At 37.2% G+C, this 17254-nt stretch overlaps 1 protein-coding gene across 1 annotated transcript in view; it reads left to right on the top strand.

The window, feature by feature from the left end:
* The window catches only part of nid1a (nidogen 1a), a 67834-nt gene that overhangs the window by 31957 nt on the left and 18623 nt on the right, over positions 1-17254 (top strand). Inside the window, exons 12-15 of the mRNA XM_031799061.1 lie at positions 7022-7150; positions 8209-8352; positions 13407-13526; positions 14865-15086. Coding sequence (XP_031654921.1) covers positions 7022-7150; positions 8209-8352; positions 13407-13526; positions 14865-15086 — 615 coding nt within the window. The remainder of the gene's footprint in view (positions 1-7021; positions 7151-8208; positions 8353-13406; positions 13527-14864; positions 15087-17254) is intronic.

Raw genomic sequence — 17254 nt, forward strand, 5'->3', positions numbered from 1 at the left:
CTGTGCTGTACTCTGTACTGTGCTGTACTCTGTACTGTGCTGTATTCTGTACTGTGCTGTATTCTGTACTGTGCTGTACTCTGTACTGTGCTGTACTCTGTACTGTGCTGTATTCTGTACTGTGCTGTACTCTGTACTGTGCTGTATTCTGTACTGTGCTGTACTCTGTACTGTGCTGTACTCTGTACTGTGCTGTACTCTGTACTGTGCTGTACTCTGTACTGTGCTGTACTCTGTACTGTGCTGTACTCTGTACTGTGCTGTACTCTGTACTGTGCTGTACTCTGTACTGTGCTGTACTCTGTACTGTGCTGTACTCTGTACTGTGCTGTACTCTGTACTGTGCTGTACTCTGTACTGTGCTGTACTCTGTACTGTGCTGTACTCTGTACTGTGCTGTACTCTGATGTGCTCTGTACTATATGCTGTACTCTGTACTGCGTTGTACTGTGGCCCTGTTTGAGAGCCCATCCTGTCAACCAATCCTGTTCCTTCACTGTCTGACTCCCAGACCAAACACTCAATCATAGGTTGATTAGGGGACCATTTCCACCCTACTCCCTAGAGCCCTCCCTTCATATCTTGGGGTTTCAGGGCTCATTTCAGAGTTCACAAACAGTATGATGTACAGGAAGGAGTAGTCCCTTCACAGAGAGAGGGGGGTTTCTATTTTGGGCTTGGAGTTGGGTTAGGAAATGTTTTGTCTTTGGAGTTGGGAAAGTCTTGGAACGGGATTGTGAGGGGGGAGGAACAGTTTTAGGATGACAGTAAAGGAAGTACTCTCGGGCACACGGGGGTTAAAATGAGGACCCTACTGCCCTAATCCACATAGAGAGGAGTTCTTATTTTGTCTTGGGACAGGCTTGGGGAGGGGAGGGGTAGGAACAGTTTTGGGACGAGGGAAAAGGAAGTGCTCTTAGCCACAGAAAGTAAAGACAGGATGCTTGACAGACACAGGAAACATTGTATCTATAAACACATTTAGTAATTAGGAAACGAGTCTGTTTCAGTTACAGTCCATCCAATGAACTACAGTCCCTCTGCTATCCAGATACTGTCCAGAACACCAGTGAACTACAGTCCCTCTGCTATCCAGATACTGTCCAGAACACCAGTGAACTACAGTCCCTCTGATATCCAGATACTGTCCAGAACACCAGTGAACTACAGTCCCTCTGATATCCAGATACTGTCCAGAACACTAGTGAACTACAGTCCCTCTGCTATCCAGATACTGTCCAGAACACCAGTGAACTACAGTCCCTCTGCTTTCCAGATACTGTCCAGAACACCAGTGAACTACAGTCCCTCTGCTTTCCAGATACTGTCCAGAACACCAGTGAACTACAGTCCCTCTGATATCCAGATACTGTCCAGAACACCAGTGAACTACAGTCCCTCTGATATCCAGATACTGTCCAGAACACTAGTGAACTACAGTCCCTCTGCTATCCAGATACTGTCCAGAACACCAGTGAACAACAGTCCCTCTGTTATCCAGATACTGTCCAGAATACCAGTGAACTACAGTCCCTCTGATATCCAGATACTGTCCAGAACACCAGTGAACTACAGTCCCTCTGCTATCCAGATACTGTCCAGAATACCAGTGAACTACAGTCCCTATGATATCCAGATACTGTCCAGAACACCAGTGAACTACAGTCACAACATATTGGATTGTACCCACTGGTCTAATATGTTCCTAAATATTTTGCTCTGCATCTTGGGAGTTTGGTTTGGTAGCACGCCTAAAAAGATATTTCCCCAGATAATACATTGAACTAGGTTCATTGTCATGTTTACAGGTAATAACTTGCTATTATAGTTATTACTGTTATTATAGTTATTATAGTTGTTAGAGTTATTAGAGTTATTATAGCTATTATAGTTGTCATAGTTATTATGGTTATTATAGTTATTATAGTTGTTATAGTTATTAGAGTTATTATAGCTATTATAGTTGTCATAGTTATTATGGTTATTACAGTTGTTATAGTTGTTATAGTTATTATAGTTATTATAGCTATTACAGTTGTCATAGTTATTATGGTTATTATAGTTGTTATCATAGCTGTTATGGTTATTATAGTTATTATAGTTGTTATAGTTGTCATAGTTATTATGGTTATTATAGTTATTATAGTTGTTATAGTTATTGTAGTTATTATAGTTGTTATGGTTGTTATAGCTGTTATAGTTATTATAGCTGTTATGGTTATTATAGTTATTATAGTTGTTATAGTTGTTATAGCTGTTATAGTTATTATAGTTATTGTAGTTATTATAGTTGTTATGGTTGTTATAGCTGTTATAGTTATTATAGTTATTATAGCTGTTATGGTTATTATAGTTATTATAGCTGTTATGGTTATTATAGTTATTATAGTTTTATAGTTATTATAGTTGTTATAGTTATTATAGTTGTTATAGTTATTATTATAGTTATCATAGTTGCTATTATAGTTATTATAGTTATTATTGTTATTATTATAGTTATTATAGTTGTTATTATAGCTGTTATAGTTATTATTATAGTTGGTATAGTTATTATCATAGTTATTATAGCTATCATAGTTATTATTATAGTTATTATAGTTATTAGGATAGTTATTATAGTTATTAGGCTAGTTATTATAGTTATTATCATAGTTATTATAGTTATTATAGTTATTATAATAGGTATTATCATAGTTAGTATTATAGTTATTATAGTTGTTATTATAGTTATTATTATAGTTATCATCATAGTTATTATAGTTGTTATAGTTGTCATAGTTGTTATCGTTATTATAGTTGTTATAGTTGTTATAGTTTTTATAGTTATTATAGTTATTATAGTTGTTATAGTTGTTATAGTTTTTATAGTTATTATAGTTGTTATAGTTATTATAGTTATTATCATAGTTATTATAGCTATTATTATAGATATTATAGTTATTATAGTTATTATAGCTGTTATTATAGCTGTTATAGTTATTATAGTTATTATTAAAGTTATCATAGTTATTATCATATATATTATAGTTATTATCATAGTTATTATAGATATTATTATAGTTATTATAGTTATTATAGTTATTATAGTTATTATTATAGTTGTTATAGTTATTATTATAGTTATTATTATAGTTATTATAGTTATTATTATAGTTGTTATAGTTATCGTTATTATAGTTGTTATTATAGTTATCATAGTTGTTATAGTTATTATAGTTGTCATAGTTATTATAGTTATTATTATAGTTATCATAGTTATTATCATAGTTGTTATAGTTATTGTCATAGTTATTATAGTTATTATTATAGTTATTATAGCTATTCTAGTTATTATTATAGTTGTTATAGCTATTATCATAGTTATTATGGTTATTATTATAGTTATTATAGCTGTTATCATAGTTATTATAGTTATTATTATAGTTATTGTAGTTGTTATCGTTATTATAGTTATTATTATAGTTATCATAGTTGTTATAGTTATTATAGTTGTCATAGTTATTATAGTTATTATTATAGTTATCATAGTTATTATCGTAGTTGTTATAGGTATTATCATAGTTATTATAGTTATTATTATAGTTATTGTAGTTGTTATCATTATTATAGTTATTATTATAGTTATCATAGTTGTTATAGTTATTATAGTTGTTATAGTTGTTATAGTTGTTATAGTTATTATTAAAGTTATTATTAAAGTTATCATAGTTATTATCATAACTATTACAGTTATTATCATAGTTATTATAGTTATTATTATAGTTATTATAGTTGTTATAGTTGTTATTATAGTTGTTATAGTTATTATAGTTCTTATAGTTATTATAGTTAGTATAGTTATTATCATAGTTATTATGGTTATTATTATAGTTATCATAGTTGTTATAGTTATTATAGTTGTCATAGTTATTATGGTTATTATTATAGTTATTATAGCTATTATCATAGTTATTATGGTTGTTATCGTTATTATAGTTATTATCATAGTTATTATAGTTATTATCATAGTTGTTATAGTTATTATCATAGTTATTATAGTTATTATCATAACTATTATAGTTGTTATAGTTATTATCATATTTATTATAATTATCATAGTTATTATAGTTATTATTATAGTTATCATAGTTATTATCATAGCTATTATAGTTATTATCATAGTTATTATAGCTATTATTATAGTTATTATAGTTATTATAGTTGTTATTATAGTTGTTATAGTTATTATAGTTATTATTAAAGTTATCATAGTTATTATCATATATATTATAGTTATTATCATAGTTATTATAGTTATTATTATAGTTATTATAGTTGTTATAGTTATTATTATAGTTATTATTATAGTTATTATAGTTATTATTATAGTTGTTATAGTTGTTATCGTTATTATAGTTCTTATTATAGTTATCATAGTTGTTATAGTTATTATAGTTGTCATAGTTATTATAGTTATTATTATAATTATCATAGTTATTATCATAGTTGTTATAGTTATTGTCATAGTTATTATAGTTATTATTATAGTTATTATAGCTATTCTAGTTATTATTATAGTTGTTATAGCTATTATCATAGTTATTATGGTTATTATTATAGTTATTATAGCTGTTATCATAGTTATTATAGTTATTATTATAGTTATTGTAGTTGTTATCGTTATTGTAGTTATTATTATAGTTATCATAGTTGTTATAGTTATTATAGTTGTCATAGTTATTATAGTTATTATTATAGTTATCATAGTTATTATCATAGTTGTTATAGTTATTGTCATAGTTATTATAGTTATTATTATAGTTATTATAGCTATTCTAGTTATTATTATAGTTGTTATAGCTATTATCATAGTTATTATGGTTATTATTATAGTTATTATAGCTGTTATCATAGTTATTATAGTTATTATAGCTGTTATCATAGTTATTATAGTTATTATTATAGTTGTTGTAGTTGTTATCGTTATTATAGTTATTATTATAGTTATCATAGTTGTTATAGTTATTATAGTTGTCATAGTTATTATAGTTATTATTATAGTTATCATAGTTATTATCGTAGTTGTTATAGGTATTATCATAGTTATTATAGTTATTATTATAGTTATTGTAGTTGTTATCATTATTATAGTTATTATTATAGTTATCATAGTTGTTATAGTTATTATAGTTGTTATAGTTGTTATAGTTGTTATAGTTATTATTAAAGTTATTATTAAAGTTATCATAGTTATTATCATAACTATTACAGTTATTATCATAGTTATTATAGTTATTATTATAGTTATTATAGTTGTTATAGTTGTTATTATAGTTGTTATAGTTATTATAGTTCTTATAGTTATTATAGTTAGTATAGTTATTATCATAGTTATTATGGTTATTATTATAGTTATCCTAGTTGTTATAGTTATTATAGTTGTCATAGTTATTATGGTTATTATTATAGTTATTATAGCTATTATCATAGTTATTATGGTTGTTATCGTTATTATAGTTATTATCATAGTTATTATAGTTATTATCATAGTTGTTATAGTTATTATCATAGTTATTATAGTTATTATCATAACTATTATAGTTGTTATAGTTATTATCATATTTATTATAGTTATTATCATAGTTATTATAGTTATTATAATTATCATAGTTATTATAGTTATTATTATAGTTATCATAGTTATTATCATAGCTATTATAGTTATTATCATAGTTATTATAGCTATTATTATAGTTATTATAGTTATTATAGTTGTTATTATAGTTGTTATAGTTAGTATAGTTATTATTAAAGTTATCATAGTTATTATCATATATATTATAGTTATTATCATAGTTATTATAGTTATTATTATAGTTATTATAGTTGTTATAGTTATTATTATAGTTATTATTATAGTTATTATAGTTATTATTATAGTTGTTATAGTTGTTATCGTTATTATAGTTCTTATTATAGTTATCATAGTTGTTATAGTTATTATAGTTGTCATAGTTATTATAGTTATTATTATAATTATCATAGTTATTATCATAGTTGTTATAGTTATTGTCATAGTTATTATAGTTATTATTATAGTTATTATAGCTATTCTAGTTATTATTATAGTTGTTATAGCTATTATCATAGTTATTATGGTTATTATTATAGTTATTATAGCTGTTATCATAGTTATTATAGTTATTATTATAGTTATTGTAGTTGTTATCGTTATTGTAGTTATTATTATAGTTATCATAGTTGTTATAGTTATTATAGTTGTCATAGTTATTATAGTTATTATTATAGTTATCATAGTTATTATCGTAGTTGTTATAGGTATTATCATAGTTATTATAGTTATTATTATAGTTATTGTAGTTGTTATCATTATTATAGTTATTATTATAGTTAGCATAGTTGTTATAGTTGTTATAGTTGTTATAGTTATTATAGTTATTATTAAAGTTATTATTAAAGTTATCATAGTTATTATCATAACTATTATAGTTATTATCATAGTTATTATAGTTATTATTATAGTTATTATAGTTGTTATAGTTATTATTATAGTTATTATAGTTGTTATAGTTATTATAGTTCTTATATTTATTATAGTTAGTATAGTTATTATCATAGTTATTATGGTTATTATTATAGTTATCATAGTTGTTATAGTTATTATAGTTGTCATAGTTATTATGGTTATTATTATAGTTATTATAGCTATTATCATAGTTATTATGGTTGTTATCGTTATTATAGTTATTATTATAGTTATTATAGTTGTTATAGTTGTTGTAGTCTGTAGTATAGTATAGTATCTGAAGGTCGACATACCGTCCTGTGTAATTTTTCTACCATTCTTGATAAAAACCCTCAGATCTGAACAGACTGACAGTCATTTTTCTGTTTCTGTTTGTCTCCATCTGTTCCTGTCAGACATTGTTTAGTGTAGATCCCTCAGATCTCAACAGTCATGTATATCTTTCTGTTTATGTGTGTTTATGTCAATGCTTGGGTTTGTGTTTGTTCCTGTCAGATATTGATGAGTGTAGAGAGATCCCTCTGGCCTGTGGAGAACACTCAGTCTGCAACAACCAGCCCGGAACCTTCCGCTGTGAGTGTAATGATGGATACCAGTTCGCCAGTGACGGACACACCTGCATAGGTACACTTTGTGTGTGTATGTGTGTCTCCCTTTTTCTTGTTCTCACTCCCTCTCTTCACTCTCGCTCTCTTTCTCCCAAACTCTCTCTGCCTCGCTCTCTTTCTCTCAAACTCTCTCTGTCTCGCTCTCTTTCTCCCAAACTCTCTCTGTCTCGCTCTCTTTCTCCCAAACTCTCTCTGTCTCGCTCTCTTTCTCTCAAACTCTCTCTGTCTCGCTCTCTTTCTCTCAAACTTTGTCTGCCTCTCTCTCTTTCTCTCAAACGCTCTGTCTCGCTCTCTTTCTCCCAAACTCTCTCTCTCGCTCTCTCTTTCTCCCAAACTTTGTCTGCCTCTCTCTCTTTCTCTCAAACTCTCTCTGTCTCGCTCTCTCTTTTTCTCACTCTCTCTCTCGCTCTCCCTTTCTCTTAAACTCTCTCTCTCGCTCTCTTTCTCTCAAACTCTCTCGCTCTCTCTTTCTCCTAAACTCTCTCTGTCTCGCTCTCTCTCAAACTCTGTCTCGCTCTCTCTTTCTCTTAAACTCTCTCTGTCTCGCTCTCTCTCAAACTCTCTCTGTCTCGCTCTCGCTCTCTCTTTCTCTTAAACTCACTCTCTCTCCCTTTCTATCTGTCCCCCTCTCTTTTTCTCTCTGCCGCCCCCCTCTCTCTCTGTCTTCTGGCTTCTTTAAATTCTGGGGTTAAACACTAACCACTGCCATATGAGGGAAATAAAAACAGAACAGATGAAAGCATGTCTGCTCACTTCTCGGCAACAGACAGACATTGTCGTTTTTTCACAGACAGCCCAATTCAGATTTTTTTCAGTAATTGTTCTTTTGACCAATCGGATCATCTCTCTTGTCAGTAATTGTTCTTTTGACCAATCGGATCATCTCTCTTGTCAGTAATTGGGCTGTCTGTGTAAACGCAGCCTGTGTCAGAATCTAGGCCAGAAAACTACTAACATCTGAAATATTTCCTGTCTTGATGATGACATCCCCTATCCTTTCCAGGAGTTTGATTGATTGATAGATTGATTGACTGACCGACTTGCTGATTGGCTGTTTAATCCCCCCTTCCCCAGGAGTGGACCGTCCAGTAGACCACTGCGCGGCCGGCAGCCATGACTGTGACATCACGGAGCGCGCTCACTGCAGCTACAGTGGAGGATCCTCTTATATCTGCTCCTGTTTGCCTGGGTTTCAGGGACACGGACGGGTCTGCCAAGGTAATGGTGTGAGTGTGTTTGTGTGTGTTTGTGGGCATTTAAACCCACTGTTCCCTGGGCGCCGAAGACGTGGATGTCGATTATGGCGCCCTCCCCTCTCTGATTCATAGGTTAAATGCGGAAGACACATTTCAGTAGAATGCATTCAGTTGTACAACTGACTAGGCATCCCCCTCTCCCTTTATAACTGACTAGGTATCCCCCTCTCCCTTTATAACTGACTAGGTATCCCCCTCTCCCTTTATAACTGACTAGGTATCCCCCTCTCCCTTTATAACTGACTAGGTATCCCCCTTTATAATGTTTATAATGACTGTCCAGCCAGCGGTCCCAGTTGATTGGTGTTTATAATGACTGTCCAGCCAGCGGTCCCAGTTGATTGGTGTTTATTCTGACTGGCCAGCCAGCGGTCCCAGTTGATTGGTGTTTATAATGACTGTCCAGCCAGCGGTCCCAGTTGATTGGTGTTTATTCTGACTGTCCAGCCAGCGGTCCCAGTTGATTGGTGTTTATTCTGACTGGCCAGCCAGCGGTCCCAGTTGATTGGTGTTTATTCTGACTGTCCAGCCAGCGGCCCCAGTTGATTGGTCTTTATTCTGACTGGCCAGCCAGCGGTCCCAGTTGATTGGTGTTTATTCTGACTGTCCAGCCAGCGGTCCCAGTTGATTGGTGTTTATTCTGACGACAGACACAAGGAAGCACATTAGATGTGCAGGACAACAGTATGTTGATGAATTATTAATCTGTTGTCATTGAAGTAACTGAATTAGCAGGGAGCTCATGTGATCATGGCAATCAGGACATGCTAGCTAACTCACTCTCACAGCACTAACATCCACATCCCAGGATACCCCCAATATCTATCAGGTACAGTACACGCACACATATATATACACACACACACACACACACATATACACACATATACATATATACATACAGTGCTTTCGTAAAGTATTCAGACCTCTTCACTATTTCCACATTTAGTTCCTTTTTACTGAGGAGAGGCTTCCATCTGGCCACTCTACCATAAAAGCCTGATTGGTGGAGTGCTGCAGAGATGGTTTTCCTTCTGGAAGGTTTTCCCATATCTACATAGGAACTCTGGAGCTCTGCTGGAGTGACCATCTGGTTCTTGGTCACCTCCCTACCAAGGCCCTTCTCCCCCGATTGGTCAGTTTGGCCGGGTGGCCAGCTCTAGGAAGAGTCTTGATGGTTCCAAACTTCTTCCATTTAAGAATGATGGAGGCCACTGAGTTCTTGGGGACCTTCAATGCTGCCTAAATGTTTTGGTACCCTTCCCCATACATGTGCCTCAACACAATCCTGTCTCAGAGCTCTACGGACAATTCCTTCAACCTCATAGCTTGGTTTTTACTCTGACATGCACTGTCAACTGTGGGACCTTATATAGGCAGGTGTGTGCCTTTCCAAATCATGTCCAATCAATTGAATTTACCACAGGTTGACTCCAATCAATTTGTAAAAACATCTCAAGGATGATCAATGGGAACAGGAAGCGCCTGAGCTCAATTTTCGAATCTCATAGCAAAGGGTCTGAATACTTATTTAAATAAGATATCTGGGTTTTTTTTGTTATAAATTCTTAATTATTTTTTTATTTTTGGGGGGGGGGAGTAGATCAGCTTTAATATTGCTGATAGATTGTAGCTTCCATCAATGTAATTGTCTGCATCACTTCCAATCCCCCATATATTTTGGGGTAAATATATATTATTTTAAATATATTTTCCTTTATTATTCTCCACTAACCCTACCGCCCCTGCCCTAATTGAAGTAAACTAATGGACAACAATACTTAGGTTTCTACTTCCAGTTTATACATACTATATACATTTTAGGTATATTTTACATTAGTTGTATTTTGTTTGTTTTTAATCCCATCCTTCAGCTCCCCTCAACCCCTCCCATCTATCTCTGACCACCATCCTTCAGCTCCCCTCAACCCCTCCCATCTATCGCTGAACACCATCCAGTCCCATCCTTCAGCTCCCCTCAACCCCTCCCATTTATCGCTGAACACCATCCAGTCCCATCCTTCAGCTCCCCTCAACCCCTCCCATCTATCTCTGAACACCACCCAGTCCCATCCTTCAGCTCCCCTCAACCCCTCCCATCTATCTCTGAACACCACCCAGTCCCATCCTTCAGCTCCCCTCAACCCCTCCCATCTATCTCTGAACTCCATCCTTCAGCTCCCCTCAACCCCTCCCATCTATCTCTGAACACCATCCTTCAGCTCCCCTCAACCCCTCCCATCTATCTCTGAACACCATCCTTCAGCTCCCCTCAACCCCTCCCATCTATCTCTGAACACCATCCTTCAGCTCCCCTCAACCCCTCCCATCTATCTCTGAACACCATCCTTCAGCTCCCCTCAACCCCTCCCATCTATCTCTGAACACCATCCAGTCCCATCCTTCAGCTCCCCTCAACCCCTCCCATCTATCTCTGAACACCACCCAGTCCCATCCTTCAGCTCCCCTCAACCCCTCCCATCTATCTCTGAACACCATCCTTCAGCTCCCCTCAACCCCTCCCATCTATCTCTGAACACCACCCAGTCCCATCCTTCAGCTCCCCTCAACCCCTCCCATCTATCTCTGACCACCATCCATTTTGATTTATATTTGCCATATATTTTTAACTGCTGTTTCACAACAGTTCTTAACATATCTACATTTTACAGACACAGTATATTTGAGTTGTTATTGTTATTATTAGTCCCACCCTTCAGCTCCAGTCAACCATCCATTTTTATTTCTATTGACATATATTTTTCAACTGGGTTGTTTCACAAAAGTTCTGAACCTTTCTTATTCTCTAGAGATTGTAAATTAAAGATTTTTCTTTTCTAAAAGTATTATTTTATTGATCGATTGATCAAAAGTGATGTTTCGGGCCTTTCGATCGTATTAAACTTTCGTTTTCATTTGTGCCTTCTCCAGAATCTCACTGGCAAAATCTGAAGTGTGAAAAAAAAGCACTATCGTACTCCAACAGATTTGTTTTTGTGTTTAAGGTGTCGCCCTGCAACAACCTCTCTCTCAGACAGCTCTAAATGACCTCTGACATGATGTCCAAAACGCTCATTAGGAAAACCACGTCTCCCAGTATTGTTAATGCCCTGGTGAAATTCTTCTAAAACTTTTCACTTCTGTTGTTAGTGTAATCAGACCAAAGTTCGAATTTCATGTCAAAGATTTTCCAGCAAATGCTACAAAAAAATCCCTGTCATGCATGTGAACAAAAGAAGGAGAAATAGGGTGAGGAGGGCAGGGTGCCTTGTAAGAATTGACCACTACCCTCCGTAGTATTGGCCAACGTGCAGCCATTGGAAACAAACTGTACGATCTACGATTAAGACTCTCCTACCAACGGGACATTAAAAACTGTAATATCTTATGTTTCACCGAGACGTGGCTTAACGACGACACGGATCATTTAGATCTGACTGGCTTCTCTGTGCACCAGCAGGACAGAGCAACAATTTCTGGTAAGACGAGGGGAGGAGGTGTGTGTCTATTTGTCAATAACTGCTGGTGCACAATGTCTAATATTAAAGAAGTCTCAAGGTATTACTCGCCTGAGGTAGAGTACCTCATGATAAGCTGTAGACCACACTATAGTTCTCATCTATATTTTTCATAGCTGTCGTAGCTGTCTATTTACCACCACAAACCGATGCTGGTGCTAAGACTCCACCCAATGAACTGTGTAAGGTCATAACCAAACAAGAAAATGCTCATCCAGAAGTGGTGCTCCTAGTGGCCGGGGATTTAATTGCAGGCAAACTTAAATCAGTTGACCTCATTTCTACCAGCATGTCACATGTGGAACCAGAGGGAAAAAACTCTACATCACATTTTCTCCACACACAGAGATGCATACAAAGCTCTAGATCACCTTTTCTCCACACAGAGATGCACAAAGCTCTAGATCACCTTTTCTCCACACAGAGATGCACAAAGCTCTAGATCACCTTTTCTCCACACAGAGATGCACAAAGCTCTAGATCACCTTTTCTCCACACAGAGATGCACAAAGCTCTCCCTCGCCCTACATTTGGCAAATCTGACCATAATTCTATCCTCCTGATTCCTGCTTACAAGCAAAAACTAAATCAGGAAGTACCAGTGACTCGCTCAATACGGAAGTGGTCAGATGACGCGGATGCTAACCTACAGGACGGTTTTGGTAGCACAGACTGGAATATGTTCCTGGATTCATCCAATGGCATTGAGGAGTATACCACCTCAGTCACCGGCTTCATCAATAAGTGCATCGACGACATCCTCCCCACAGTGACCGTACGTACATTTCCCAACCAGAAGCCATGGATTACAGGCACGTTCTTGTTGATGTTGTTTTGCTGCATCCTCATCTTGTCTTACCCTGTGCTCCAAGTCCAACCAAATAATGTCACTCAAACAGAATGGGGAACTAACAAAGAGCCGCTGACCACAACCAAACAAAACAGGTGGTGTTTTAGGAGGGATTCTGAAAGACACTCATGGGGGTTCCACTGAAAGTTGACTAGCACTGGGACCTAAAAGACACGCAACATGAGCGGCAACTAAATTTGCCCAAGAACAGGTAAACAAAAAAATGAGGTGCCACCAATCGGTGCGCCGCACGTGCTAACTTGCTAACGTGCTAGCCTCGAAATATAAATGGGAAAATCAAAGCCTATAACACTATATAGTCAAATACTAAATCTAAATACCCCATTTCATATTGTTAAGTTCAAATGAATACAATATAAAACTACCTGACACCATTCAAACCGTGGACTTCATCTTTATGCCTGTCCTCTTGGTCATGTATTCCCTTCACAGAGTGGGCTCCCTATTCTCTCCCTTCCTCCATCCCTCCTACCTCCCTCCCTCCCACCTTCCCTCTCTCCATTCCAGGAAATATGTGTTTTAAACTTGTATGAACTAGATTTTATTGTGTCAAAGGATAACTATTGCGTGTGCTGCCTTTGATAACATGTCACCTTGTTTGAAATAAAGCCTTCTCGTCCCCTGTAGATATTGATGAGTGCCAGTCTGCCAGGTGCCACCAGAAGGCTGTGTGTTATAACACCCAGGGGTCCTTTACCTGCCAGTGCAGGCCAGGTTACTATGGTGACGGCTTCTACTGCTCCTCAGGTACGTCTCTGTGGAATGGAAGGCCATCATGGTAGTCTGTCAGGTAAAGACCTGACTTGCTCTGAAGTCGCGAAACGTTTTCACTATATTCTGACCCTTTCTGTTAAAACATGACCCTTATCCATTACAGAATGTTTACAGAAGGGCTTGAACAGTAATGGGGTAATGTTCCAAAGCAACACTCCCTTCTTCCCCCCTCTTCCTCCCCCAACATAGCCTTTACTGTTCCCACAGAGGGATGAGTAGATAACAAACCCATTAAAACAGACCTACTGCATCACCAGCCACTGATGTCCAGCTGTAGGGGTCACTGGCTCATAGCTGCCTGCTGCAGCTCTCTTAGTAATAAATACACTTCACTTTGACTACAGTGGATACTTTGAAAAAACAACACACACAATCTCTCTCTCTCTCTCTCTCTCTCTCTCTGTCTCTCTCTCTCTCTCTCTCTCCTCTCTCTCTCTCTTTTCCCAAAGCACATTCCTATCATTATCCAGCATCATTCTTGGAAAAGAAAACACATTCCTGCTTTGGAGAGAGAGAGAGAGAGAGAGAGAGATGGAGGGGGGAGAGAGAGAGAGCTGGGGGGGGAGCTAGGGGGTAGAGAGAAAGAGCTGGAGGGGGGAGAGAGAGAGAGAGAGAGAGAGAGATGGAGGGGGGAGAGAGAGAGAGCTGGGAGGGGGGAGAGCTAGGGGGGAGAGAGAGAGAGCTGGGGGGAGGGGGAGAGAGAGAGAGCGATGGAGGGAGGGGGAGAGAGAGAAAGGCAGGGAGGGGAGAGAGAGAGGGAAGGGAGATAATTAAAACAGGGCTCAAACAAGGCTCATATGAGGATAAACAATATTGAGAGAGGAATGAGCTGGCTAAATCAAAGCCAACCGGAATAAAGCTTGTAACAGTAACTCCCTACAGTAGCTACACCAGTTATACACTTCCATAATGAATTTATAAAGCTCTGACAACACAGTATGTACTATATTGATTGTTAATGTCTTTCTCTCAGAGGGGATTCTATATACCCATCTAGGTAGACGTCATCTTTAAGTCCTCGTTGTTATGTATTTTGGGGCGGCAGGGTAGCCTAGTGGTTAGAGCGTTGGACAAGTAACCGGAAGGTTGCGAGGTCAAACCCCCGAGCTGACTAGGTACAAATCTGTCGTTCTGCCCCTGAACAGGCAGTTAACCCACTGTTCCTAGGCCGTCATTGAAAATAAGAATTTGTTCTTAACTGACTTGACCGGGTTAAATAAAGGTAATCTCCTTCCAACTAATAACCCAACTGTTGATATAAAAGGGCTTTTATAAATAACTTTGATTGATTGTTCATTTCCCTCCTCCCAGAGCGTACGAAGTCGCAGTGTGAGACCCACAGGGACCGTCTCCTAGGCTCTACAGAGTATGGGCCCCAGCCGGTGCCTGGTCAGTACGTGCCTACCTGTGACAGCCAGGGAGCCTACGAGGCCTCCCAGTGCCACGGTTCCATCGGACATTGTTGGTGTGTTGACCGTAACGGACTGGAGATCCCAGGAACACGCACTGGGCCCGGCAGAGGCAGACCACTGTGTGAGTTATACTCTCCATCAACCTGATTAAGAGGACAACTGAATTTTGTGTATATCTACAAACAATGGGAGACTTGAGTGGACATTTCCGTTAAGTAAACAGAGACTCAGGTCAGAATACCACCCTTAGTGAATCATATGAATTAAGAATCAGTAAACAGAGACTCAGGTCAGAATACCACCCTTAGTGAATCATATGAATTAAGAATCAGTAAACAGAGACTCAGGTCAGAATACCACCCTCAGTGAATCATATGAACTAAGACTCAGTAAACAGAGACTCAGGTCAGAATACCACCCTTAGTGAATCATATGAATTAAGAATCAGTAAACAGAGACTCAGGTCAGAATACCACCCTTAGTGAATCATATGAATTAAGAATCAGTAAACAGAGACTCAGGTCAGAATACCACCCTTAGTGAATCATATGAATTAAGACTCAGCCACTGTATATGTTAATATTCAATGACACGGCTTCGGAAGAAGGTACCAATCTCGGTCACAATTAAAAGCTGATGTTTTCAGGATTGCAGGTATAGAACAAGGACCAACAGTTCGTCCCGCAGTAGGCCCTACTCCCAGGCCAGATGTCTGTTGATTGATTCATTGATTGATTCATCTCTCTACTGTAGGTATAGAACAAGGACCAACAGTTCGTCCCGCAGTAGGCCCTACTCCCAGGCCAGATGTCTGTTGATTGATTCATTGATTCATTCATCTCTCTGCTGTAGGTATAGAACAAGGACCAACAGTTCGTCCCGCAGTAGGCCCTACTCCCAGGCCAGATGTCTGTTGATTGATTCATTGATTGATTCATCTCTCTACTGTAGGTATAGAACAAGGACCCACAGTTCGTCCCGCAGTAGGCCCTACTCCCAGGCCAGATGTCTGTTGATTGATTAATTGATTCATTCATCTCTCTGCTGTAGGTATAGAACAAGGACCAACATTTCGTCCCGCAGTAGGCCCTACTCCCAGGCCAGATGTCTGTTGATTGATTCATTGATTCATTCATCTCTCTGCTGTAGATATAGAACAAGGACCAACAGTTCGTCCCACAGTAGGCCCTACTCCCAGGCCAGATGTCTGTTGATTGATTCATTGATTCATTCATCTCTCTACTGTAGGTATAGAACAAGGACCAACAGTTCATCCCGCAGTAGGCCCTACTCCCAGGCCAGATGTCTGTTGATTGATTCATTGATTCATTGATTCATTCATCTCTCTGCTGTAGGTATAGAACAAGGACCAACAGTTCGTTCCACAGTAGGCCCTACTCCCAGGCCAGATGTCTGTTGATTGATTCATTGATTCATTCATCTCTCTACTGTAGGTATAGAACAAGGACCAACAGTTCGTCCCACAGTAGGCCCTACTCCCAGGCCAGATGTCTGTTGATTGATTCATTGATTCATTCATCTCTCTACTGTAGGTATAGAACAAGGACCAACAGTTCATCCCGCAGTAGGCCCTACTCCCAGGCCAGATGTCTGTTGATTGATTCATTGATTCATTGATTCATTCATCTCTCTGCTGTAGGTATAGAACAAGGACCAACAGTTCGTTCCACAGTAGGCCCTACTCCCAGGCCAGATGTCTGTTGATTGATTCATTGATTCATTCATCTCTCTACTGTAGGTATAGAACAAGGACCAACAATTCGTCCCGCAGTAGGCCCTACTCCCAGGCCAGATGTCTGTTGATTGATTCATTGATTCATTCATCTCTCTACTGTAGGTATAGAACAAGGACCAACAGTTCGTAGGCCCTACTCCCAGGCCAGATGTCTGTTGATTGATTCATTGATTGATTCATCTCTCTACTGTAGGTATAGAACAAGGACCAACAGTTCGTCCCGCAGTAGGCCCTACTCCCAGGCCAGATGTCTGTTGATTCATTCATTGATTCATTCATCTCTCTACTGTAGGTATAGAACAAGGACCAACAGTTCGTCCCGCAGTAGGCCCTACTCCCAGGCCAGATGTCTGTTGATTGATTCATTGATTCATTCATCTGTCTACTGTAGGTATAGAACAAGGACCAACAGTTCATCCCGCAGTAGGCCCTACTCCCAGGCCAGATGTCTGTTGATTGATTCATTGATTGATTCATCTCTCTACTGTAGGTATAGAGCAAGGACCAACAGTTCGTCCCGCAGTAGGCCCTAC

The sequence above is a fragment of the Oncorhynchus kisutch genome, linkage group LG20 (assembly GCF_002021735.2).
Source record: "Oncorhynchus kisutch isolate 150728-3 linkage group LG20, Okis_V2, whole genome shotgun sequence".
In the NCBI taxonomy this organism is placed as follows: Eukaryota; Metazoa; Chordata; class Actinopteri; order Salmoniformes; family Salmonidae; genus Oncorhynchus; species Oncorhynchus kisutch.